General features: G+C 42.9%; 1 protein-coding gene and 1 pseudogene across 1 annotated transcript; one reads left to right on the plus strand and one right to left on the minus strand.

The window, feature by feature from the left end:
• Positions 1–27477, minus strand: part of LOC132383935 (uncharacterized) — a 109281-nt pseudogene that overhangs the window by 61163 nt on the left and 20641 nt on the right.
• On the plus strand, positions 18568–18984 carry LOC132383928 (histone H2B-like). The gene has a single exon (XM_059955117.1). The coding sequence runs from the start codon at positions 18573–18575 to the stop codon at positions 18945–18947; it is 375 nt and encodes a 124-aa protein (XP_059811100.1). The 5' UTR covers positions 18568–18572; the 3' UTR covers positions 18948–18984.

Here is a 27477-nt window from a genome sequence, read left to right on the forward strand (position 1 = left end):
ATTCAATCATGGCAGACCCAATTCTTCCAGTCATCCCAAGACCCCTGCCCTTTCCCCATACCCTTTGATGCCCTGGCTAAGCAAGAACCTATCTGTCTCTGTCTTAAATACACCCTTTGACTTGGCCTCCATAGCCGTTCGTGGCAACAAATTCCACAGAATTACCACCCTTGAATAAAGTAATTACTCCCCATCACTGTTCTAAATGGATGTTTTTCAATTCTGAAGTCGTGCCCTCTTGTCCTAGGTTCCAATTCCATGGGGAATAACTCAGCCATATCTAATCTGTTCAATCTTTTTATTATTCAGAATATTTCTATGAGATACCACCCCTCCCCCTTCAATCTCCTGAACACCAGGGAATACAAGCCAAGAGCTGCAGACATTCCTCAGATGGCAACCTGTTCATTCCTGGAATAATTCTCGTGAATCTTTTCTGAACCCGCTCCAATGTCGGTATACCCTGTCTAAAATAAGGAGTCCAAAACTAAACAGAATAATCTGTGTGGTCTCCCGAGTGCCTTATAGAGACTCAACGTCAAATCTCTGCTGTTATATTCTATACCTCTACAAAGAATTTCATCATCACATTCGCCTGCTTCAATCTGGAGGTTATCCTTTAGTCAAGTCAAATAAAATCAAGTCACTTTTATTGTAATTTCGACCATTACTGCATATGTATGATACATAGTAAAAATGAAACAGAGTTTTTCAGGATCATGGTGTTACAAGACACAGTAAAAAACTAGACTGAACTACGTTGAAAACAACACAGAGAAAAATAAACCACTACACTAGACTAAAGACCTACCCAGGACTGCATAAAGTGCACAAAAGAGTGCAGGCATAACAATAAATAATAAACAGGACAACAGGACAGTAAGGTGTCAGTCCAGGCTCTGGGTATTGAGGAGTCTGATAACTTGGGGGAAGAAACTGTTACATAGTCTGGTCGTGAGAGCCCAAAGACTTTGGTGCCTTTTCCAAGACGGCAGGAGGGAGAGGAGTTTGTATGAGGGGTGCGAGGGGTCCTTCATACTCATGTTTCCTTTGTGGATGAAGCGTGTAGTGTAAATACCCGCGATGACGGGAAGAGAAACCCCGATGATCTTCTCACCTGACCTCACTATCTTGCGATACGAGATGGTGCAATTTCCGAACCAGGCAGTGATGCAGCTGCTCAGGATGCTCTCAATACAACCCCTGTGGAATGTGATGAGGATTGGGGGTGGGAGATGGACTTTCCTCAGCCTTCGCAGTGTTACGTATTCAGGCAACAATAAATATATGAGTTCGGCAAGGGTTTTTTATAACAAACGACACGTTTATTAAATACAGAAAACAAACCCCCCAAAAGTAAACAAACACTAACGTAACCCGAAACAGCTGCTGTGCTGCAGCCCAAACAGCTCTTAAAGGGATATTGCAAAAACAGTTCTTTAAACTGGGATTGCCAAAAGTTCGATATGCTCACAGTCCATTTAAAAGGAGAGACTTTATAAGACGATTTAAATTCTCTATCACGTCGCTTTGCTTCGATCCCCGACGTAGAGCTTCCCACGGAGAATTTACGAAACGAAACGGCTTAAAGGCACTGACCTTTCCTTCCTCACTATCCTCAATCCTTTCGGGTAAACCCAGGGATTAATGCGAAGATAGTCAACGAAATCCTTCCAAATAAGGATCAAACAAAGGTCGAAACCCGTTTCACCGTAGAAAGCGATTCTCCTAGATCTTTAACTACCGAACTTCGATCTTCACTCTCCACTAATTCTCGAACTAGCAGAATCGTAAAGAACCTGCTGGCAATGGCCTTTTAAACTTTAGGCATTAGATAAAAACTTCATCCTTCAACTAAACTGCGTCATCACTTAAAACACGCAGTGGCATGAAGTCAACTTGGCAAATCCAGACAGGAACTGCCCCTCCTCACAGGGTGGGGTCTTCCTTTTATAACGTGTAAAAAAAAAGCTGTCACATGATCTCTACTGGCGGGAAAATGACGTCACTCCACCATCACAAGTCCATTACCTCAAGTCCAGTATAGCTTCAACCCCAGTCACGTGACAAGGGTAACACTGTCATGTGTCACGAGTACGTAACACCTCCCTCCAAAAAAACATTTTTGGACTGACAAGAACAAAAATTTTTAACAATTGCTTACAAGAAAAATAAAAGTATAAATTTTATAACATACACAATATACAATACCATCATATAACAGCTTTAACTCACAATACAGTAGGAGTGTTACAATTGAAAACAAAACACACCATAAAAAATTACAGTGTACATTCAACATCGATATAGACAATCAGCAACCACATTATCTTTACCTTTAATATGAGTTATCACAATATTGTACTCTTGCAACATCAAACTCCAATTTAATAATCTTCTGTTTTTGTTTTTCATCTTACTCAGAAAAACTAACGGATTATGATCAGGGTAAACAATAACTGGTTTTTGAGTTGTACCAACATATACCTCAAAATATTCCAAAGCTAAAGCAAGAGGTAACAATTATTTCTGTATTATCGAATATTTTCTTTGATGCGTATTAAATTTATTAGAAAAGTAAGCTACTGGATGATCAACCTCATCACCCTCCTTTTTCCAAGTAATATCCTACTGGCACCTTCGCAATTTCACTATCTAGTAAAGCCTGCTCTCTTCATTTTATAATCTCAGAGTCTCTATTCTGCTCTGCTATCATCTCCTTCCGAGACAGAGATTAATCTTCATAGTCAGACTTACTCCAAGAATCTTGTTCAAACAACGAAGAAAAGAAAGTCTCTGACACATCCTCAAAACTCGAATCTTGAGTTGAACAGTCCTGAGTAACAACCTCATTCTGTGCATCAATCTTTTTAGCCATATCTCTAGTCACAACACAGGAAGAATCTGTGTTAGAATTCAACTCTGGTTCCTCTGACTCCATTGTCAAACGCTCATCAGGAAAAACTTGTCCACTTGCCAAGTCATCACCTAACAATAAGGAAATAGCCTTCACAGGTAAACTATGCTGTATTCCTACTTTAAAAAATCCTGTAACTAACCCTGACTTTAAATTTACTTCATGTAAATGTACAGGCATAAAATCACTCCCAACACCTCTTATGTAATTTACCTCTACAGTATCAGATTCTTCATTAAACTTCAACACACTGTCTAACATCAGTGATTGAGAAGCACCAGTATCCCTAAGGATTCTTATTGGCACTAGAGTAGATCCTTCTTTCAAGGATACAAACCTTTCAGTTATAAAATGATCATATCCCTTTCTAACTTGGTCAGACTCTAACAAACCCTCAGTTGTGTTTATCAAACCCTGTAACTTTACAGGTGCTTCAGTATGTTGCACACAAGCATCTGGAACTGATTCCTTCTCTTTCTTTTTCAATTTGAAACAGTTAGCTATTACATGGCCAGGCTTCCTACAATAATTACAAATAAGACCAAACTCTCTTTCCTTCACAGGCTTTCCTTTCTCATTAACCTCTGATTTAATTTCTGATTTACCTTGAGTCTCCATGTTATTTTTCCTCTTATATTTTCAGAAATCAGGTCCTTACTTCAACAGGAATGCTTCTTTTAAATTCCTCCATTAAAATCAGCTCTCTCCATGTACCATAGTACCATTTACATTTTTAGAAGAAACCCATCTCTCAAAACACATAGCTTTATCCACATAAATTCCACATAAGTTTTTTTTCCCACAGACTTTTTCAAAGTTCTGAATCTTTCCCTATAAGCTTCTGGGACTAATTCGTATGCGTTTAAGTTATGCCTCTTCACAATATCATAATCAAGTGCTTGCGCAGCAGTTAAAACTGTGTAAACTTGTTGAGCTTTTTCTTTAATTACACTCTGTAACAACACTGACCATTTATCTTTCGGCCACTCTGACATCCGAGCAATAGTTTCAAAATGTTGAAAATATCTTTCCACTTCTGTTTCACTAAATGGAGAGACCAATTTAATTTCTTGACTAGCAACAAACGGTTTTCTTGAACCAGAAGACTGATTCCCAGACCTTAATTCCTCCACTGCATAGTCAAAATCTCTCTTCTTTTTCTGATCCGCCTCCAATTTACACCTCTCCAAATCAGCTTTACTTTGCGCCAACCTCATTTGTTCGATTTGCAACTGCATCTCCAGATTACTTATTGGAAACGACTCTAAAACCGAATAATCAAAAACACCCGAATCCACATAGTGTGACGCGATTTTTCTCAGTATCACAGCCTTAGATGCAGTCTGCAAAATACCTTTAAGTTTAAATCTACTAGCTATCTCAAACACCTCAGTTTTTTTCGCCTTCGCTAACAACTCCGCATCTGGCGAAGCCAGAAACTCATCAATATTCATTGTTGCCGAATACCACTCATAAGCCAATCAAACAAAAGAATCGGGTATTCCACTTTTCCAAAACACCGATTCAAAAGTTAGCAAGCATTTAAACTCAAACGATCCAATCCAGACGCAGCCCCCATATTTAATGTTACGTATTCATGCAACAATAAATATATGAGTTCTGCAAGGGTTTTTTATAACAAACAACACTTTTATTAAACACAAAAAACAAACCCCCCAAAAGTAAACAAACACTATCGTAACCGGAAACAGCTGCTGTGCGGCAGCCCAAACAGTTCTTAAAGCGATATTGCAAAAACAGTTCTTTAAACTGCTATTGCCAAAAGTTCGATATGCTCAGAGTCCATTTAAAAGGAAAGACTTTATAAGACGATTTAAATTCTCTTTCACGTCGCTTTGCTTCGATCCCCGACGTCGAACTTCCCACGGAGAATTTACGAAACGAAACGGCTTAAAGGCACTGACATTTCCTTCCTCACTATCCTTAATCCTTTCTGGTAAACCCAGGGATTAACGCGAAGGTAGTCAACGAAATCCTTCTAAATAAGGATCAAACAAAGGTCGAAACCCGATTCACCGTAGAAAGCGATTCTTCTCGATCTTTAACTCCCGATCTTCGATCTTCACTCTCCACTAATTCTCGAACGAGCAGAATCGTAAAGAACCTGCTGGCAATGACCTTTTAAACTTTAGGCATTAGAGAAAAACTTCATGCTTCAACTAAACTGCGTCATCACATAAAACACGCAGTGGCATGAAGTCAACTTGGCAAATCCAGCCACGAGCTGCCCCTCCTCACAGTGTGGGGTCTTCCTTTTATAACCTGCTATTCAAGTCCAAGTCATTGACATACATCGTAAGAAGCAGCTGTTCCAACACCGACCCCTGTGGAACTCCAACAGTAACCGGCAGCCAGCCAGAATAGTATGCATTTATTCCACTCTCTGCTTTCTGTGGATCAAGCAATGCTCCACCAATGCTAGTAACCTGCCTGTTATTCCAGGGCTTTTATCTCTCTAAGCAGTCTCCCGTGCAGCACCTGGTCAAATGACTTCTGAAAATCCAAGGGCAGCACATCCACTGCATCCCCTTTGTTACCCTGCTTGTAATTTGCTCAAAGAATGGCAGTAAGTTAGCCAGGCAGTATTTTCCTTTCAGGAAGCCATGCAGGCTTTGGCCTATCTTGTCATGTTTCTCCAGCTACTCCGGAATTTCATCCCTAACTATCGACTCCAACAACTTTCCAACCACTGATGTCAGGCAAATTAGTCTCTAGCTTCCTTTCTGCTGCCTCGTACCCTTCTTAAATAGCAGACTAACATTTGCAATTTTCCAGTCATCCAGTACAATGCCAGAATTTATCAATTCTTGAAAGATCATTGTTAATACCTCTGCAATCTCTCCAGCTACTACCTTCAGAACCCGAGGTTGCATTCCATCAGGTCGAGGAGATTCATCGACCATTAGACCATTAAGCATACTGAGCACCTTCTCGGTCGTAATTTCCACTACACACACTTCACTTCCCTGACACTCGAGAATGGCCGGTATACTGCAGCTGACTTCTACTGTGACAACTGTTGCAAAATAGGTATTCAGTTCCTCTGCCATCTCTGCGTCTCACATTAATATACCTCCAGCGTCATTTTGTATTGGTCCTATATCTACCCTCAACTCTCTTTTATACTTTGTATACTTAAAAAAAGCTTTCAGAGTCTTTGATATTAGTCGCCAGCTTCCTTTCATAATTCATCTTTATTTTGCTTTCCTATTGAGGCATACATCTTCAGAATTGGCTCCAACTCCTGACCTTGTGGCTCAGTGAGCATGTAAGGGAATGAGACTATACCAGAGAGTATCGGCCGACACTGATTAAGCTCTCCTGACTGGACACATCTCATGCACTTTGCCACAGCCTCTTGTTTGAAGAAGTTATCCTTCCTCAGAACGACAGGAGAGTGGGGTTGTTTGGATTTACCTTTCTTAGGCGATGATAGAGGCAAAATCTATTCAGAAGAGAGGTTTCAAAGATTTAAAGCACATTTCTTATCAAAGAATTTATAAATTATGTACCTTGAGATGTGTCTGCTTATAGGCAGTCACAAAGCAAGAAAATGGAAGAACACTTTATACAAAAAAAACCAAAAGGGACTGCACAGAGATAGAGAGAGAAAGAAAAACACGTCGTGCAAAGAATAGAATCGATCCAACAGCATCCTTTTTCGGACTGACATACGTTCCCGCAGCACCCGGAGCAGGCCCAAAGCCTCGGACAAATTTTTTCACACCAGCAGAGCAGCAAATCATATCATCCGTTATTTTATTTATTCATTTACATTAACGGGGCCGAGAAGTTCACGAGATATCGGGATTGAATAAATTATCTCAACTAGCTGAGAGTGAAGTTATTGTAAGGTGCAAAATACGCCATCAGAGGAAATTAGTGTCATTCGGGTCATCTGGCCTGCAGCTCAGCCGCTGTCCTTTGTTAGACTCGTTAACGTTTATCTGGAAGAACAGCCCGGTAGTAAAAGAGAATGCGGAAGAGAGACGGTGGAAGATAAACAATATGTGACAGCATGGTCTCTGAAAATGGGTTATAAAAATAATGTAAAACACATTCATTGCTGACGTGTCGCGATAGAGGCCTCCGAATGGGTCAGAGCACAGAAATAATAACAAGATGCTGCAGGAGACGGCAATACGGAAAGAAAAGCAGAGGGATACGGGCAGAGAGAAAAGTGTGAAATAAATCAATAAAGAGCGGTTAGCAAGGAATCGACAGATAAAAATATGAAAGAAAAGAATGAGCAACGTTCACAGCGGAGCAGCGTAACACCAAGTTCAGACGCGAGCAGAGTGGCGCAGCGAGTGCGGGCTGGGCCCATGGTCACCCGTTCGGTCGCCGGATTCACGGTTGTTCCTAAGCAGAACTCTGGAGGTGTCAGAGGTCAAATTAAATTAACGGACCCTATCAGCACAGTAGAAAACTGTTCTGACGTGTGTAAACTCAGGGAGCATCGGATGAAGAACTTCATGCGAATGGTGTTTGGAAACTGGAACCCATGCTGAGTGGCTGGTGGAGGCAGGTACACACACAATATTAGAGAATTTTCTGAATGAGTACTGGAATCCTCAAGACACTGGAGGCAATAGCTGGTAAGCGAGCTCTGTTCTGGTGTGATCGGTAGTTGATTGTCAATACGGACACTGTGGGCCGAAAGGCCTGTATCAGGGTTGCTTGATACTCTGATTCTATATTATATTTGTTAATTACAATAAAATGTTTAATTTATTGTCGTAATGAGGGGGCCGAGGAATGAGGAGAGAGGTCCCACAGGGTATAATTACACAGAGTGGATGGTGAGTAGACTGACACACTCAGTGTGAACACATCATCCGACACGTTTTGATGTCTCCTGGTTTGTTGTGGGAATCTGGATTAGAGAGAGAGCAGGGAGCTGTACTGATCGGTTCACCGGGGAAAATGTGAGGGACAGCAAATCCATCCGTGATCCACCGGCCAGCCTAGGGTGAATAGTAATTTTACACCCAGTCATCTATTCAAATAATTTCGGGAGTTCGTACGCGAGTTGGCAGGGTTAGAGCACCCGGACGCTCGAAGTCTGCACGGATCGGATTCTGTGAATTTCGATGGAAGAAGATCAAAAGTCTACTAACTACGATCGTCGGAAATGGAAGCTGCGTCAGTTACGTGGAAGACAGCCATGTTCAGCATTATATCACCATCGTTCTATTATTCTGCAGGGGACTCGGGTCCTGAACCGTCTCCAGTGGTGTATGACAGTGGCTGGGACGGCTTTCAAACTTTGGTGACTCTGATGCCTCAGTCTGCTGCAGTTCCTGATATATCCAGTTGAGGTCCCATTTCACCGACCGCCCGGAGATACACAACAGCCAGTTTTCAGTGAAGTGTTTGGTTGAAGTGGATTCGATTAGCTACAAATCGTTTACCTCCTGAAGCATAACAAAACCTTATATATATACTGTGATTAAAAATGATCTTTCCAACAACACGGGCTCGAATGAGAACGCTTGGTTTCACTAATCCTTGAACACAAAGAAGTGACGATATCGCTGGAGAAATAGCGATAATAGCGAGATAGCGAGAAAACTGAGACAGTGTTTGTGGGAAGGACAGAGTGAAAGGCTCCAGTACTGCAATCAATAAGCATCAGGACAAATCTATGCCAAGAGATACTACTTGCAGTTCCTCGTTAGTATAGTGGTTAGTATCACCGCCTGTCACGCGGGAGAGCGGGGTTCAATTCCCAGACGGGGAGATGCGAAACTTTTGTGGTATTTAAGAGTATTGTCTTAAAACGACAAATAAAAGCGGACAAAGAACTTGTGTTTACGCGATCAATTCATTGGGCATTGGGAAGGTGGAATAACTCGGGCTGCTGTGAGCCCGGGAGTCTTCGAGAAGAAAGGGGCGTTCACTCTCTTTCCTCGTATGTCCCCTGAGAATCTCTATCTCATCACCGTTCGTTGTTAAACTCAGTGATAAATTCCGTCACTGCGAACACATTAAACCGGGGCTTTGTTGTCAGCTATTAACTCCCGCAAAGTCCCACCGAGGAGTAAGTTAACTGACCAATATCAGTTCTGTTCGAGGGTGCCGGTCCGAAACGTCGACTGTTTACTCTTTTCCATCGATGTTTCCTGGTCTGCTAAGTTCCTTTATCATTTTGTGGGTGTTGCTCGGATTTCCAGCATCTGCACATTTCTCTTCTTGTAACCAACATTAACTGTCACCCTGTCTTCGTGTGCATCCTCATCTTGTTTTGGTGCTCAAAATGGCTCCAGTCCCCTGCTGTGCACAGGGACACTAAAAGATCATTCTTGTCTGGGTTGTCTGCACACTCTCTGTAAACTTTCCTTGCCAAATACTACATTCACTTGACTTGCTGTAACTTCCACACTCCCCGCATCCCTTTTGTTTTGCAAAGGAAAACATGGATTGTGGCTGCTTTTGAACTGCATAGAAAATTCGGCTCTCCACAGTGATCCTGTCATCATCTATCTCAAGAGGAGGACTGCTGAAAGATAGGAGACAGCTGTTCTTTGAGTCATCACTCCACACAGTGCTCCCAGTAAGAAATGTAAACAAGTTTCAACACTAGCTGGAGTATAAACCCCCTTGCCCACTGTACACTGGAGTGACACAAACATCCTTGCATGGAATGAGGCTAATCAAGTAATGGCCGCGCTGCCGTGTTTGGCTGCTTGTCGTCGTCTATTGCCGGTACTGTTTGAGCCACCGTTTCTGGAAATCCCCCCACACCACACCGATACTATTTACAATTCTCACATGTTTTTTAGTGGCTCCACTGATTGACAGCTCTTTTACCCCACCCAGTCACACGATTTAATCGTCATAGAACACAACGAGCTGACGTCATATCGTCAACGACGTCGTTTCCCTGGAAACAGTGCAGGGAGGGGTCGGGGCGAAAAGTCCAAGATGATTGAGTCCGCCTCTCCTCTTCCTGCCCACGGAACAGTGAGTGTCTGTCAGCGCCTCACCGCACCGGCTCTCTATCTCGGGTACAATATTTAAACCCTAATGCGTGGGTTCTGCATGTCTATACTGACCATTGAGAATCTGTCTCCACTAACTCAGCCCTGGGTTTGTCTTCTACCCTGCCTTGGTGATTCAAATGCTTATCCAGATAGTCCTTAAATACCTCCATGCACCACCCCCACAGGCTGTGAGTTCCAGATTGTAACTCTCAGATCCTCTTTAAACCAAACATTTCTCACGTTAAGCCTGTGTTCAAAAACACCTCATACTTGTGTGCATTAAGTTCCATCTGCTACTTTTCCAGCTTTTCCACATCTCATGTCAACATTTGTTTCCATTCCTCACTGTCCACTGCACCCCTAATCTGGGTTTCTCCTACCCTGCCCTGGTGATTCGAATGCTCATCCAGATGGTCCTTAAATACCTGCCTACACCAACCCTCAGGCAGTGTGTTCCAGATTGTAACCTGTTTCATTTTGCCAGCTGCTCCACATCCTACATCAAGATTTTCTAGCCGCCTTTGCTGTCCACCACACCCATAACCTTGGTGTCATCTGCAAATTTGCTGATCCAGTTTACCACGTTATCATCGAGATCGTTAATACAGATGGAAAACAACAATGGACTCAACACCTGGAAGATCAACCAGGGCAGGATGAACACTGTAATGACAGGTTCCTGAGAAGTGTTCATGAACAGAGACTTTGTGTGTTTCTGCCTCCAACACCTCCTCTGATGTCTCACTTGGAATACCTCACTGTGAAATAGTTACCCTTCAAACTCCCTTTAAATTTCCCACCTCTCACATTAAAACTATTCCCTTTAGTTTTACACCCATATCAAGGGAAACTGTCTCTGTCTTTCTCACCTCTGTATGTCTCACATAATTTTATCCACCTCCATCACCTCACACTTCAGATCCTCTTTAAACCTCCAACCTGTCACGTTAAAACTATTCCCTGCAGTTTTAGGAGGGAGAAAACTGTTCCTTCCCATGAAGACCCCAGGGAGTGAACAGTTTCTGTCAATCATTCCTGGAAGTTATCCCCATTGATCCATGAAACTGAATCTTTGTCCCCTGCACCAACTCATCAGCCACACATTTATCAGTGGTATCTGTCTATATCTCCCTGCACTAACAAGTGTCACTGGGAGTAATACAGAGCTTAATACTTTTTTAGTTTCTGTCTTATTTCTCTAAATTCACTGCACAGGACCACATCCCTCCTCCCCCGTACGTTGCTATTACCAATATGCACCGTCCACCACGAAGTCCAGCTGCTCAGCCTTCCCTTTGAAATGTCCAGCAGCTGCTCCGAGACCATCGGACCATAAGGCACAGGAGCAGAATTAGGCCATTTGGCCCATCCTGTCTTCTGCCCCATTCTGCCAGGAATAAGAGATCGAACACTCTTACCCCGCCCCCACAATCAAGAACCTCATCATTCAATATACCCAATGTTTTGGCCACATCAGTCTGTGGGGATGAATTCAGAGTCAGAACCAGAATCAGGTTTATTACCACCGGCAGGTGTCAGGGAATTTGTTTATTTAGCAAGAACAGTTCAATGCAGGACATGATAATATGGAAAGAATAAGTATAAGTAAATTATAGAATGTGTGTATATAGATATGTATATTATGTAGATTAAATATAGTGTGGAAACAGAACTAACAAATAATATATCAAATACATCTGTATCAGGTTTTGAGTGTTTTAAAGTGACAAACCAAATATCTTCAAACTCCTGATGAAATATCTCCGCTGTTTTGCTGTCTTTATACTGTTGCTGCATCGATACGTTGTGACCAGGTTAGATCCTCAGAGATATTGACACCCAGGAACTTGAAATTGTTTCCTCACTCCACTTCTGATCCCTCTGAGGATTGGTTCATGTTCCCTAGCCTTAGCCATCCTTCAGTCAGCTTAATGTCTTACTGACATTAAGTGCAAGGTGCACTGAGGTGGAGTGTGGCAAGAAACAGAGGATAGTGATTTCTTGAATTTGAAGAAAGCAACGTTCATGCCTTCAAGATTGGAGGCGACACAGTCGGAATGTGAGGCGTTGCTCATTCAACCTGTACTTGGCCTCATTGTAGCAGGAGAGGAGGCCATGGACAGACATGTTGGTGATGGCCCTCCACTGGTCAGGGTCGACCATGGATATCGTGCCCTCGCTGTCAACATCAATATGCAAGCCAAGGTAGTACATTATGTAAAGCAAACTGTTGCCCATGCAAGGGCTCCTGCTCTCCACGCAGCTGATGAATCCAGTGCAACAACAAAGACCAATGCAGTCAGGCACCAGCGGTGTCACAGGATTGCCCGTCTGCATTGAACATCGGACTGACAGGGAATCCAGTTCTGGATTTTTCCTAGGAGTTTACTCCCAAAACCTTCCTCTTGAATTTGATAGGAAGTGACAACTTGTCCCCATTACCACCCAGCCATCGGTTCAGACAGCTGTAAGGCACCGATATGTCAGTATGTGAATACGAAACAAAACTAGCACTGGCAGGTTGTGGTTGTTGCAGCTCACAGAGCAAAGGTACTCGATGCAGTGGTATCCCAATCTGCTTCTGATTAAGTCTCTCATGTCAATCACAGTCCTATTCTCATCTCTCTTTGATATCCTCCCCATGTCTTCTTTCCCTTCCCACTTTCCCAATCATTATCCCCACATGTAGGGTGCCTATGAAAAATATTCTTGCCTCTTGGAAGTTTTCATGTCTTATTATTTTGCAGTATTGAAACACAGTGCATTGAATTTGGGTTGTTATACTAATCAATGGAAAAAGACATTTTTGTCAAAGTGAGAACAGATCTTTACAAAGTGCTCTAAATTAATTACAGATAAAAAAACACAAAATATTTGCCTGTCTACATATTCACCCCCTTTAATATGACTCACCAGATCAATACTGGTGCAGTCAACTGGATTTAGGAATTGCATAATTAGTTAAATAGAGATCACCATGTGCAGTCAAGGTGTTTCAATTGATTGCAGTAAAAATACACCAGTACCTGGAAGGTCCAGCTGCTGGTGCGTCAGTATCCTGGGAGAAATTACACCATGAAGTCAGATTAACACTCCAAGTAACTCTGCAAAACGGTTATTGAAAAACACAATTCAGGAGATGTATAAAAATTTCAAGTCACTGAATACCCTTGGAGTACAGTTAAGACACTCATCCAGAAGTAGAAATAACATGGCAGAGCTGTAAATCTGCCAAGAGCAAGACATCCTTAAAAACTGAGTGACTGTGCAAGAAGGGGCCAGGAAGGGAGTTCACCAAGACAACTCTGGAGAAGGTACAGGCCGCAGTGGGTGAGATGGGAGAGACTGAACATACAACAACTGTTGCCTGGGTGTTTCACTGTCACAACATTATGTGATTGTGACAAAGAGAAAGCCACTGATGGAAAAAAAAACTCTCACAAAATCTCACCTGGAGTTTGTCAGAAACCTTGAGGGGGGGACTCTGAAACCAGCTGGAAAATGGTCCCATGGTCTGATGAAACCAAAATTCAACTTTTTGGCCACCTGACTAAACACCAAGTCTAGTGTAAGCCAAACATTGCACATGATCAAAAACACACCATCCCTACCGTGAAGTACATTGGAGGCTGCATCATGCTGTAGGAATGCTTCACTACAGCAGGTCCTGGAAGGCTCATAAAAGTAGATGATAAAATGAATGCAGCAACATGCAGGGAAATCCTGGAGGAAAACCTAATGCAGTCTGCAAGTGAACTGTGAGTTAGGAGAAGGTTTGTTTTCCAGCAAGACAGTCACCAGAAGCATAAAAACAAAGCTACACAGGAATGCCTCAAAACAAAGTTAATGTCCATGAGTGGCCAAGTCAGAGTCCAGACCTCAATCCAATTGAGAATTTGTGGCTGGACTTGAAAAGATCTGTTTGCTCATGAACCACATGCAATCTGACAGAGCTTCAGCATTTTTCTAAGAAGAATGGGGAAAATTTTCAGTGTCCAGATGTGCAAAGTGGATAGAGACCTATCCACACAGGGCTAATGGTAATTACTGACAAAGGTGCATCAACTAATTAATGACTTGAAGGAGGTGAATACTAATGCACTGAATTATTTTGTGTTTTATATTTGCATTTAATTTAGATCACTCTGTAGAGATCTGTTTTCACTTTGACACCACAGAGTCTTGTATGTTGTTCAGTGTCAAAAAAGCCAAATTCATTGTTCCAAAACAATAAACATGAAAACCTCCACAGCAGACTGAATACTTTTGATGGCACTGTATCCACCCCTTCACCCGCACGTTATAAACAAATCCACCCTGCTGCTTTTCATTTTGCCGATTCCATGTGGAACATTAAACATGTAGGAATGTCAAATTCGCAGTCCAAGTCTCTGTAACCATGTCCCTGCAATGGCTGTTAGATCAAACACAGTGCACAATGTGGAAGAGATAGCAACCTGCCTTTTGGCCCACAACATCTGCACCAATCATAATAATGTGTTGTATAAAGTACTGGTGTGGTCTCACTGTTTGTGAGCTGTTTTGGGTCCTTTATCTCAGGAAGGATGAGCTGGATGGGTTACAAAGAATGTTCTCGAAATTGTTTCCAGGATGAAACAGCTTGTCATATGAAGAGTGTTTAATGGCTTTGGCCTGTCTTCACTGGAATTTAGGAAAATGAGTGGTGACTTAATTGAAATTAAATGGTGAAAGGCCTTGATAAATTGAATGTGCAGAGGATGAGCATCTACCTCTTGCCCCACCCTCTCCTGACTGTTACCCACTTATCTGTCTCCCCAGGCTCCAGAATGACTACCTGCCTATAGCTCCTCTCTATCCCCTCCACACTTTCCCTGACCAGACAAAAGTCATCGAACTGCAACTCCGGTTCTCTAACATGGTCCGTAAGAAGCTGCAGCTCCTGGCTTCTTGTTATTTACCTTCTTGCTCAAAGCTGCAACATTTACAACACACCAGCACTGTGGGACCTCACATGTTGTAATCAAGGACACACTGGTCCTTGTGAAATCCCCAGCAATCTGCTTACTTGCTTCTTTCACTATTGTAGGATATATGCCTTCAGGTCCTGGAGCCTTATCCATCTTATTGCTTTTCAGACATCCCAGCGCAACCTCCTCCTTAATCTCAACATGTCTTTGCACATTAGCCTGCTCCACTCTGTTTTCATTGACATTCAATTCCTTCTCCTCGGTAAATATTGACACAACATACTCATTTAGTACTTCAGCCACTTGGTCTGACTTCATCCACATCATTCATCCTTTAATCTTGAGTAGACCTTTCCATTCTCTGGTTAGCCTAGTTTTATTAATACAAATCAAAAGGCCTTGGAATTATCTTTGGTCCTACATTGCAAGAAGAGTTTGTGGTGCCATTTGGCCTTTCCTATCACCTGCTTTAGCATTTCTCTGCTATCTTTATATTCCAAAGATAACCAGTCTGATTGTAGCTTCATAAACCTTCCGTATCCTTCTGACTAAATGTAGGATCTTTCCACTCATCCAACGTTCCCTTACCTTACTATCCTTGTCCTTACACCTTATAGGAACATGCTGATCCTGAACTCTGAGCTACTGGTCTTTAAACAACTCCTGCATGTTAGATGTGGACTTGTCTGACAGTGGCTGCTCCCAATCAATGTCCCTTGACTTCTGTCTTTCTCCGTCCTAACTTGCCCTACTGCAATTCAGTACCTTCATACAAGATCTGATTTTATTCTTATTCACAAACAAAAAAAAAGTTGCGATTACTGTTCCCAAAATGTTCACTGACACTTAGCTGTCACCAGGCCTGGCTCGTTTCCCTAAACTAATTCCCATATGTTCTCTTCTCTGGTTGGGCTCTGTACATAATATTTCAAATATTCCTCGGATTCACTGAAGAAATCTTGTGCATCTAAGAATTGAGAAAGATCTAATTAATTCTATGGAAAATAAAGTCCCCCACTAAGACAACCCTGCTCGGCACCTCTCCATAAACATAAACGTCTCCATTCCTGCACTTCCCTGTGGTAATTGGGGGCCAATACGATAATCCCATCAGTGTAACTGCAGATTGCCTCTGCAGGCAACGGACAATGGTTTTGTTTGGCCACTTGGTCAGCATGGATGTGTTGGGCTGAAGGGCCTGTTTCTGTGCTACGTAACTCAGTGACTACGTCTGCTGCTGTGACAGAGTGGGAGGGACAGTGTCAGTAGTGAGAAGGTTTGGGGGATGTCGATAGGAGAGTGAATGGTTGAGGATGGGGCAGATGGAACAGAATGTGGGGAAATGTGAGATCACCTATTCCCAGGATCAAACTGTAAGAGTCGTTTCCACATGGGGATGTCCAGAGGGACCTGGGTGTCGTTGTAAACAAATCACTTGAGTTAACATGCAGATACAGCAAGTAATGAGAGAGCAAACAGTATTTTGTCCTGTGATCCAGGAGGAGTGGATAAGAGGAGTACAGATGTCTCACTGGGATTCTATAGGGCCCTGGTGAGAGCACACCTTGAATGTAGTGTCCGGGTTTGTTCACACTTCCTCAGGAAGGATATCCCTGCAATAGAGGGAGTGCAGTGACTGTTCCCCACACTGACTGGGCTGGTTCCAGGGATGGAGGGTTGGTTATGTGAGAGGAGAGTGTGGGCTGGGTCTGTATTCCCTGCAGTAAATGAGAAAATGAGGAAATCTGTTTGATTCTTTCAGGCTGTGACAGACAGTAGGCAAGGGGGATCTTTCCCCTGAATGAGAGCTCCATAACTGAGAAAAACACCCTCAGAATGAGGCATAAATCACAAACACGAGAGAATCTGCTGATGCTGGAAATCCAAAGTAACACACACAAAATGCTGAAGGAACTCATCAGTACAGGCAGCCATTATGGAAAAGGGTAAACAGTCGACACTTCGGGCCAAGATCGTTCCATCAGTTCTCGTCCTGGTGATGATTCTCAGCCCGAAGCATTGGCTTGTTACTCTATTTCATAGAATGCTGCCTGGCCTGCTGACTTCCGCTAGCATTTTGTGTCTGTTGCTCACAATGAGGTGACATTCCTTATATAAGTAATCTGGAGCCTCAGGTGCTGGGTTGAGTCAAAGCTGAGATCAACAGTGTCTGGGACCAAGAGATAAAGGAGCAGAATTTGTCCATTTTGCCTGTTGAACCTTCTCTGGCATTTCATCATCAATGATCATTTTTTCCTCTTAGTCCCAATCTGCTTCCTTCCCTTGTATCCCTTCATTCCCTGACCAATCAAGAATCCATCAATCTCTGCCTATACCCAGTGATTTGGCTTCCAGAGCTGCCTGTGGCAAAAAATTCCACCGATTCACCACTCTCTGCCTGAAGAAACTCCTCCTCATCTGCATCCTAAAAGGATGCCGCTTTATTTTGAAGCTGTGTGGTCTGGTTGTAATAAATAAAGACAGGTGTAAATTTAAAGTAGGGAAGTTGAACCTTACTAGGAGGTAAAGCCTGATTACAAGGCCTCAGAACATTGTACTACCCAAATGGTCAAAATAAAGCCAAGTAACAAGGTCTAAAATACCCACAACATGCAGAATTACATGCCCCTCATTATCTTGGCCCATGGGATAAACACAAGCTGGGCCTGATCAACCGTGCCTGGGTGAGGAAGTCTCATGATTGAAGACCCGAAATCCACAATGACCCAGGTTGCATTACTAATGATGTGTCCATTTGCACACCTGATTCATTAACCTAAGTACATTAATGAAAGGCATTGGCTAGATTAAAGTGGCTGCACTACACTACTCTATCCACCATAGCTCCACATATCTCACCATACTAAACTCCACAGCCTTATCTCTCCCAGCCTCACATATATATCCACCAGCCTTACCCTCAAACCTAATCCTCAGGTCCAAGGGGGCACACACCCTGATTAATCAAACCCCCACAAACCCAATGACTCGAGTAAGGAGGAGGGAAATCCAATAAAGGCAAGAGCTGGTCCTGGTTAGTGAAGGCATGGGCCAGATCAAAGTGGCAGCGTTGCGTGGCACTCAAACGAGAGTGACGAGATGAAGAAGCACAAGAGGGGTGATTCTCCCACTGACCGCATAGTCTCTTTGTTATTTTAATTTTGTTCTGATAGTCCTCTGTCTATTTGAATATTCTGGTATAATTCATATTTAATTCCAGTCTTTCTTGTCACTGTTGTGTCTGATGCAATGTGTCTGTGATGCTGCTAATTGTTCCTTTCGCCTGGGCATAAATAAACTCGACATGAACTTTACATTGAAATGTCCAAATCTCTCCTTCGCTCTCCTGCTGCCCTGTGTCATGAACTAAACGTTTTAGTCTTTAATTTTACTATATTTCATCTAATTTTATTTGCATTCTACTTTTGGAATTTGCGTTTCCCTTTTCAATTTTAGCTCTCACCCCCCGCCTGTCTCTGCCTTTCTGTACTTCCTCCCGTTTTAAACGACAGCAGTAACCGCCACATATTGGCGCCGCTTCCCATCCCCCAGCGTTCCGATTGGTGATTCCTTTTTCCAAATAGCCAATGGAAATGCTTACCATTCCCATCCTCATTAACATACCACTTTGGACGCTGCCTATTTAATCCGGGCTCCAAGCAGCTTCTGCTTATTATTGTGGTTGAAGCCGACGGGGAAATGCCTGATCCACCGAAACCCTCTCCCAAGAAGGGCGCCAAGAAAGCTCTGTCCAAACCGGCGAGCAAGTCTGGCAAGAAGCGCAAGAGGTCGAGGAAGGAGAGTTACGCCATCTACATCTACAAAGTGATGAAACAGGTTCACCCCGACACCGGCATCTCCTCCAAGGCCATGAGCATCATGAATTCATTCGTGAATGATATTTTCGAGCGCATCGCGGGTGAGGCTTCCCGCCTGGCCCACTACAACAAGCGGTCTACGATAAGCTCCCGGGAGATCCAGACCGCCGTGCGCCTGCTTCTACCCGGGGAGCTGGCCAAGCACGCGGTGTCCGAAGGAACAAAGGCGGTGACCAAGTACACCAGCTCCAAGTAAAGACAAAACAAACCCGAAAATCAAAGGTTCTTTTAAGAACCACTCACGGTTTTATTAAAAGAGTTATTCAATGTTGAGACATGGATTTGAGGTAAATTTGTAAATTTCTTGCTGATGCGCTCATTCAGAATCTTATTTCCGTTATTTCCGAACCTGCTGTCCACTCTTCAGTGTAATCCCGATTTCTCCGTTAATTCCTGCCCTCTGCACAGACACGGAATCGTTACGCACTCCTTTCCCGTTGTTACTTCTAGGTCATCAAATTTCCCTAACGTGATACTAATTGTTTCTGGTTTAGTTACTGCGGAGAATGCGGTTCATTAAGTTTTGTCCCATTTTGGTTACTTCTCTTGACCTCATTCCAACGCGAGTGCCGAACACTATCACGGTTCGTTCAGAGTATTTCTGAAGGGCGACCCTATGGTAAACTGACTTGAGTCTACACAATGACCGACCGCGAATAGACGCTGTCAATCGGTTTTATTCTAATCATTTATCAATTGATGGAAGTCGGTGAACTAAATTACCAGACACCATCGCAATATTAACTATACTTGGTTTAAATATTTCGGACTTCAGTAACGTGGGTAAAGGGTCGACAAACAAACCTGTTGAGTTTTAATTTTAGCAACAAAGGCGTTTTTGGCGGTGTTTTGCAAATTTCAGTTTATTTCGGCGGTTAGACGGTTAGTTTTCGCGCTTCTGCCGTTGCTGTCTCTTGATTGGTGAATAAAGCAGTACCCTGATTGGAATATTTGCTCTTTCCAATCAGATCAGTCACAGATTCACCAATCATTAACGTGCCAATTTATTCCCCTAGAGTCTCGGGCCTAGACTCTATAAGAAGGGCGCTTTCCAGAAGCTTGATTTCTCATGGTCAAGACCATAACTAAATTTTTGGAAGAAAATCAGATCTATCTGATGTTGTATGTATTCAGGAAACCTGGTTGCCAACACATTTAAGTTCTTCTTTCCAAGATTATATTGTAATTGGGCGTTGTGCTGCAAGTTTCATAATGAGAGGGCTTAATGTTTTGGATATAAATGAAATGTATGAGGCATTTGAAGACTTATGTTCTTCCTCAGGTAGGGGCTTTAAAGTGGTATATTATTATAACCATTGTGGAAAGTTTTTGATTGATTTGTTGGAGAGTATACGTTGGAGACCCTTAGCTCACTAAGGGTCGTATGGTGCGGGATTTTAACACATAGTTAGTAAACTGTGGATTTGTTCTCAGAATGATGGTGATGCTTTGATTGTGGAGGAGTTTTAGATATTTCACATCTTGTGTGTCTTAATGGAGGGAGAGGAACAAGATTTAATGTGCACAATAGTTATGAAACTACTGTAAATGTAACTTTAGTTTTGAAGATTGGAGTGAGTCGTGAGATGTCATGGGAGATGAAGCATTGGGAAGTGACAATTTCCCTATATTTGTAAGCTTGGGTTTGGATTTATATCAGGGACAGGAGACCACTTTTAGGAGGTGGAACTTTAGTAAAGCAAATTGGGAGAAGTTTTAATGATTTATGTGGTGAGCATCTGTATGAGCTGAATGAAGTGGATTTCTGCAAAGAAACGTCACGTTATTCATTAAACTGGGTTGTAAGAGATTCATATTAAAGAGTGCATTAATAGGAGAAAGGCTGTACCATGGTGGATGGAGGAGTGTGCGGAGACAATTATTGAGAGGAAGTTAAGAAGTACTGTATCACTCTCCGAGTGATCATATTAAGTGTAACAGGTCACAGGCTGTGGTGAGGAAAGTAACGAGGGTTGTGAGAAAGATTTAATGGAGGTCATATTGTGATAGTATTGGAAGGACTATTAAACTCGGAGACGTTTGGGGAATGATTAAGAAAATGGGAGTCCGGGATTCACAGTGTTCCCAGTATTGATTAAAAAAGTTAATACAATTGTTTCTGAAAGAGAAAAGGTTGAGTACTGGCTCAATTTGCAGCAATTCATAATCAAAATTGGTTAAGAGACTAAACAATGTAGGGATAAGCTTTTAAGAGAATACCTTAATGTATTGGAAACCAGCTGTAGCGATGATAGTGATGTAGAGTTTCCTTTGTGTGAATTTAAGAAAGCTATTAACAGTACAGGTCGGACGGCTCCAGGAAAGGATTATACATGTTATTGCATGTTTAAATGTATGGCCAACAACTCTTTTGAGATAATATTACACTTTTTGAATCATACTTGGACTTCCAGGCCATCTTCCCTCCTCATGGAAAATGGAAATTGTAGTGTCTATTGTAAAACCTGGGAAACCCCCATTGGATACTTCTAGTTATAGACCAATATCACCGATGTCCCATTTGTGTAAAGTTATGGAATTTATGGTAATAGAATGGTTGAATTATATTTTGGAAAAGGGAGGTGATGTGCTGTTGTTAATATACTGGATTAATTTGAGGGGGCAAGTGCTGGTTCAATGCCACATGTCCCAAAAGCAGTCAATGTTTTTATGCAGAAAACTCAGCATCTACTTCAACACAGAAAGCTTCCACAAACAATATACTCAGTGGAAATGTCAATCCATGACATCCTATACTGTCCCAATGAGGCCACACTCAGTTAGGAGCAACAACACCTTGTATTCCGTCTGGGTAGCCTCCAATCTGATGGCATGAACATTGATTTCTTCATCTTCTGGCGATGCCTCCCCTCCATCATCATTCCCCATCCCTTTTTCACTTTTGTTACCTGTCCATCAACTCCCTTGAGTGTTCCTCCCCAATCTTCTTTCTTCCATGGCCTTCTGTTCTCTTATCAGACTCTACTTTCTCCAGCCCTGTATCTCTTTCACCACTCAACTTCCCAGCTCTTTACTTCATCTCCCCCTCCCAGTTCCACCTATCACTTTGTGTTTCTCGCTCCCCTCCTTTAAAATTTAATCCTCATTGTTTTTCTGCATTTTGTGTGTGTTCCTTGAATTTCGAGCATCTGCAGATTTTCTCCTGTTACTGAATGACAACGGGCATTTTGTATGACAACTGTCAAAGTCCCACTCACTTAGAAATGTAGATATGAAACTCGAGGTTCAGCAGATGCTGAGAGTAAACTGCAATGTAACACACACAATGTACTGCAGGAACTCAGCAGGTCAGGCAGCATCTAAGCAGAGGAATAAACAGTCTAGATAGGATGAAGTGTCTTGGCCCATAATATTCACTATTTATTCCTCTCCATAGATGCTCCAATGAGCCCCCCCAGCATTTTGCAAACGTAAACCTCTTTTCTCAGTCAATCAGTTCTCAATTATTTATGAACTTTCATTTGTAGCCTCATCCTCTGGTCTGAATCCTTCCTTCTACACCCTGTAAACTTGAGCCTCCATCACGTCTGGAGTCCCAAAGCCCTCATTAGTGTAGAGCCCTCTTGTTTCTGCTCCATTGAATATTTAACCACCATTCTGCTCATATTTCAGAGGACAGCATTGTATTGCAACAGCCCGGCTGTGTGAGGCACAGCCCTTCAAAATCAGTAAAAATGACACAAAACAATGAATAGAGCAGAACACCAAGATTTTAACCACACAAGACGACATCCTTGGTCCAGAGCTGTGAGGAATGAAGACTATTTGGGACAAAACCCTAATGAATTCATCTTCTGCAGTTTCCAGAAAGTTATGGATTTAATTCAAAGTAAACCTCTGCAGTCACAGGCTGAGCAGTTGCAACCTGTATATTATAGGGTGAATGACAGGTGAACAGCAGTGATGGATTTGAAGGCTCTGGTGTGGAATAGGAACAAAAGCAGGTACCAGATGGACTGAGTGGCCTCTCTACTGTACATTAGCTGTGTGACAGGTAGGAAGCAGCTGCAACACAAGATTTGAAATTGAGCTGATTAATTTGTGACAGATCCACAATATTAATGCCGGGGTATTTTCAGACTAACATCAGCAGAACGAACTCTCAAATGCTCAGTGACCAGGGTTCAGTCACAATATCTGCAGAATCTGATATTAACAGTCTCACATGAACTTCCAACTAGATTCAGTCATGATGGTTAAAATGTTCACCTAGAGCTTTATTAAACTTCCTCCCTGATGTGAAATTGCCAGTGTTTCAGCAGGTGAGATGACTGAGTAAATTTCTTTGCTGACACAAGACCGAAGTGTGTCCTCTCGCTGGAGCCTCACAAAATGGGTGAACTGATTGAATCTCCTCCCACACTTGGAACAGGTGTGAAGCTATACTGAGAGACAGAGACAACTCAGCCAAGTCTAGCTGCTCACCGGTGTGACCCGGCTGATGGTGTAAGAGCTCATGTGACTGAATGAATCCCATCCCACATGCGGAGCAGGTGAATGCCCTCTCCCCGTGTGAACTGGCTGGTGTATCTGCAGGTTCAGTGGCCTGCTGAATCCCTTGCAAAATGAGAGGCAGTGAATGTCAGCTCAGTGGTATCAACTCTCAGGCCATTTATCAGGCCAGATCAAGGACATGTCCACATATTGGGGTTCTCCTTGCTCAGACTGTTGTGCTGTCTTCTCAACCATCTCCTCCTTCACATTCAATGATTAGTAGCATTCGAATGTTGGGGAACTGACAAACACATGAGTACAGACACACTGTTGTGTTTGAGATTCTCAGACATAAATTCTTTGCCTTTTCTACCCTGTAAAGTATTTGCAAAGAAGACCAACAGGTGAAAGACAACATTTCAGCTGAGATTATTTAGTTTTTTCATTGCTGTCTGATGTCACACTGTTACAGTGAGGCAGAACACAATTTGGTGGATCAACACTTCGAACTGGGAATAGTTCAGACATATGGACACAACATCAGACCCTCTGTTTTCCTCTCTGCCCTTCATCAAGCTGTGACTTGGCTCAGTTTGCCTCTCCCCATTAGTACAGCTTCACATCCAGTGTATCTCCCACAGACCCACTAAGAACACACATTTGTTGGCATTTGACGGTGGTAAACTCAGAGTCAGCAATGCCATTGAACCTGAAGAGAATGTGATCGGGCTTCCTCGTTGCAGATTGACACTGCGGTATTCTTGTGGTGTGAATGCTACGGGTACCCAGTATGTTATTGTGGGTTTTTACAAATAAAATGGCATGAGGCATTTCATGTTTAGGGACAACTGTAACAACTCATTTATTATCCTCCAAACACAGAAACAAAGCACAGTTTAAAAAAAAGACGTAATTACATCATAACATCTGTCCAGCCTTTTAAAGAGAAACACAATTCAATGTTGGTGGTTGTTAATTCTGCATGTTTCCATCCATTACATTAATCTGCACAGACAACCCTTCCGCCCAGTCCTCTCACTGCTCCCCCTCTGTAATCCTTATAGCAGTTTATTTCCTTTCAATGTCAGTTCTGTCCATTTGACAACCTTCCTCACCACCCACAACTGCACCAACATTCATGTCATCAGTGATCTGATCAGCCCATTTGTATTTTAATCTGATCAGACAGAAGCCCCATCACTGATCACTGTGGACACATTGGTTACACATCCACAGTCAAAGTCATTCTCAATTCCATGAGCCCAAATGTTGCTACACAATGCACCCCATTCAAACCCTCCCACACAGAGACTCGAGGGAAGATACATATTTATCACAAGCCCAGAGTTGGATTCAATGGTCTGGTCTTTATGCTCTGGATGCTCTGCTGCAAAGTTCATTCAGAGTAGTTCAATGTAACCAGATACATCATCCCTGAGATACCAATATACAACATTGTGTCACAAACAAGAGAAAATCTGCAGTTGCTGGAGATCCAAGTGTAACCCCCTGGGTCGCCTCAGGCTCGCTCAGCTCGTTCTCGTCTAGGGGGTGCAGCCTTCGGCCCCGCCAAACTAGGTAATCCGCTGGTGTGAACCCAGGGGGTTACATTGTGGGGGCTCGTCCGGGATCAATTTTGAATTGGAGATGGAGAGACTGGATAAAGTGAATTGGAACAATTTGGAAGACTTACAAGTTGGAGAGAATGAAGAAAGTTGTCTGACTGAGGGCATTAACAAACTGAGAACCTGGAGAGGGGAGTTTGCGGAGGTGAAGAAATTACAGACAAAACTCAGAAGAGGGAAGCGGAAGCTTGAAGGGAACGTGAAGATGACCATCGACAGTTCAAATGAAGTGCAAAACCTGAAAGTTGATCTGGAAGAAGTCATGAGGAAGAAAAAGCTGGAGAGAAGTGCAGGGAATTCTGAACAGGAGGCTGAAGAGACTGCAGGAACAGTGCAGGCCACGTGTTTCCGTTTGGAGAAGATCAAACAGCAGCTACCGATCGCAGAAATGAGGAAGAATACAGATTCGATGGATGATGTGCATGATGTGTGGTACATGCTGCCTTTTGCAGACTTTCCCTCGATTGAGGAGGAGACCTTTGGCCCTTCTCCCACTGAATCATGTGTAGCGGGGAGGGTTAGCTGTCTGCAGTCTGGGGTATGAGTGAGAGGTTGAGAGAGGAGTTGGTAGTGGGCCCAAAGTATCTCCAGCCAAAGGCTGCTCCCCCTACACGAAAACGAGCTAAGCGAGCCTAAAGGCGACCCGCCAAACTGGGTAATCCGCTGGTGTGGATGCTGTGTGATGTCCCCGCCTCGCCCAAAAACAGACAGTACTACAAATGTGATTAAATGAGTACAATTTATAAAGGTTACTATAACTAAGCGATTAATAATGATACAGTATATATGAAGAAAAAAATAAAGAAAAGGCGCCAAACTTATCAAAGTCCAAACCACTTCATGCACAACCATTGAATTTCTGAAGTCTTCTGGCCACCATTCGATACCCTCCGAACTCCTCGACTCGCAGCTCATGACCCTCCGAAGTGGTCAACCAAGCACATCTAGCTTCACCCCCCCCCCTCCTCGGAGTACCTCCTGGCCTCGAACCCCCGCTTGGGGTCCGTTCCTCGCCCAGCTTACAGCATTGCGTCCTCTCTCTCAACCCCCTCACGCCGATCTGCCCAAAATCCCGTCAACAAAAGCTTACAGACTCAGAAGAAAGAAAAACATTAATCCCCATTTGGTTTACAAAGGAATACAATTCTCGTAATCAGTAAATTTTAACCCAAACAAGCTTCCGGCACTCTCTCACAACAAAGAAGCATTCCTGCTACTTAACAAAACAAAGAAGCCCTTTTGATTACATACACAGTAACAAAGAATAAAGAAGAAACCCCCTTTACACAAGCAACACACACAAAATGCTGAAGGAACTCAGCAGGCTAGACACCATCTGTAGGACAAAAAAATATAGTCAATGTTTTGGTCCAAAAATATTCAGCAAGACTGGAGACAAAAAGACGAGGAGCAGAGTTAAAAGGTGGGGATAAGGGAGAGAGAAAACATGGTGATGGGTGAATCCTGAAAGGGAGGAATTAAGTAAAGAGCTGGGAAGATTGGTGAAAGAGAGAGAAGGCCATGGAAGAAAGAAAAGAGGGGAGGAGCACACTGGGGAGCTGATGGGTAGTGAAGGTGAGAAAAGAAAAGGGGGAGGGAAATTGGTGAGGGGGGCATCACCAGACATTCAAGAATTTGATGTTCATGATATCAGTTTGGAAGCTACCCAGATAGAAAATGTTGTTCTTCCAAGCTAAGTGTGGCCTCTTCGCATTGTATGATTTTATATAAGAAGCAAACTTGATTTAATCAGAGTTCAATAGTAAGCATGAATCTGAAAGAACTTAATACATTTACACTGCATGAGAAATTATAAGATACAGTGTGGTCCAACTGCCAGACTGTACCAGACATTGACGGGTACAGAATGAACCCCACACTCTCACACTGTACCGGAGAGTGACAGATACAGAATGAACCCCACACTCTCACACTGGACCAGAGACTGACAGATACAAAATGAACCCCACACTTTCACACTGTACCGGACAGCGACAAGTATAGAATGAACCCCGCACTCTCACATTGTACCAGAGACTGACGGATACAGAATGAACCCACTCTTTCACACTCTACCAGAGACAGACAGGTACAGGCATTCTGTTGTTTAATAAACATGGACAACCCTCATCACCACCTCAGTAGCACCAATTTACACTGCAATGGGCTCTTCTTGAAATTCTCTTACCTCTTTATAATTCTGTAGAGTATATTTTAATTCTGTGAATGTTGTGTCTCCGATACTGTGTGTCTCTGAATCTGCTGTAAGCCAGTTGTATATAACAATAAACGACTTTCACCCTCACTCAGAAATGGGTCTCTCATGATGACAAATGGACTTTCAATCTCCTGCTGCCATGTTTCATTACGTAAACGTTTCATATTATCAAGTGTGTGTTTTTCTCATTCCATCTACTTTTCTACCAGATACGATAGGTTGAATGGCCGAATACTGCGCCTGTACTTTATGGTCCATTTTGTATTTTCGATTTCCTTCCTGCCGAACTACCCAACAGCGGCAACACCCAGCGATCAGCGCCAATTCCCAGTCCACGGTGTTACCCAAAACGACAATGTGCAGTGGAGAGAGACAAAGCAGGTTCACCCCGATACTGGCATCTCCTCCAAGGCCATGAGCATCATGAA

Source organism: Hypanus sabinus, chromosome 31, assembly GCF_030144855.1.
Source record: "Hypanus sabinus isolate sHypSab1 chromosome 31, sHypSab1.hap1, whole genome shotgun sequence".
Lineage (NCBI taxonomy): Eukaryota > Metazoa > Chordata > Chondrichthyes > Myliobatiformes > Dasyatidae > Hypanus > Hypanus sabinus.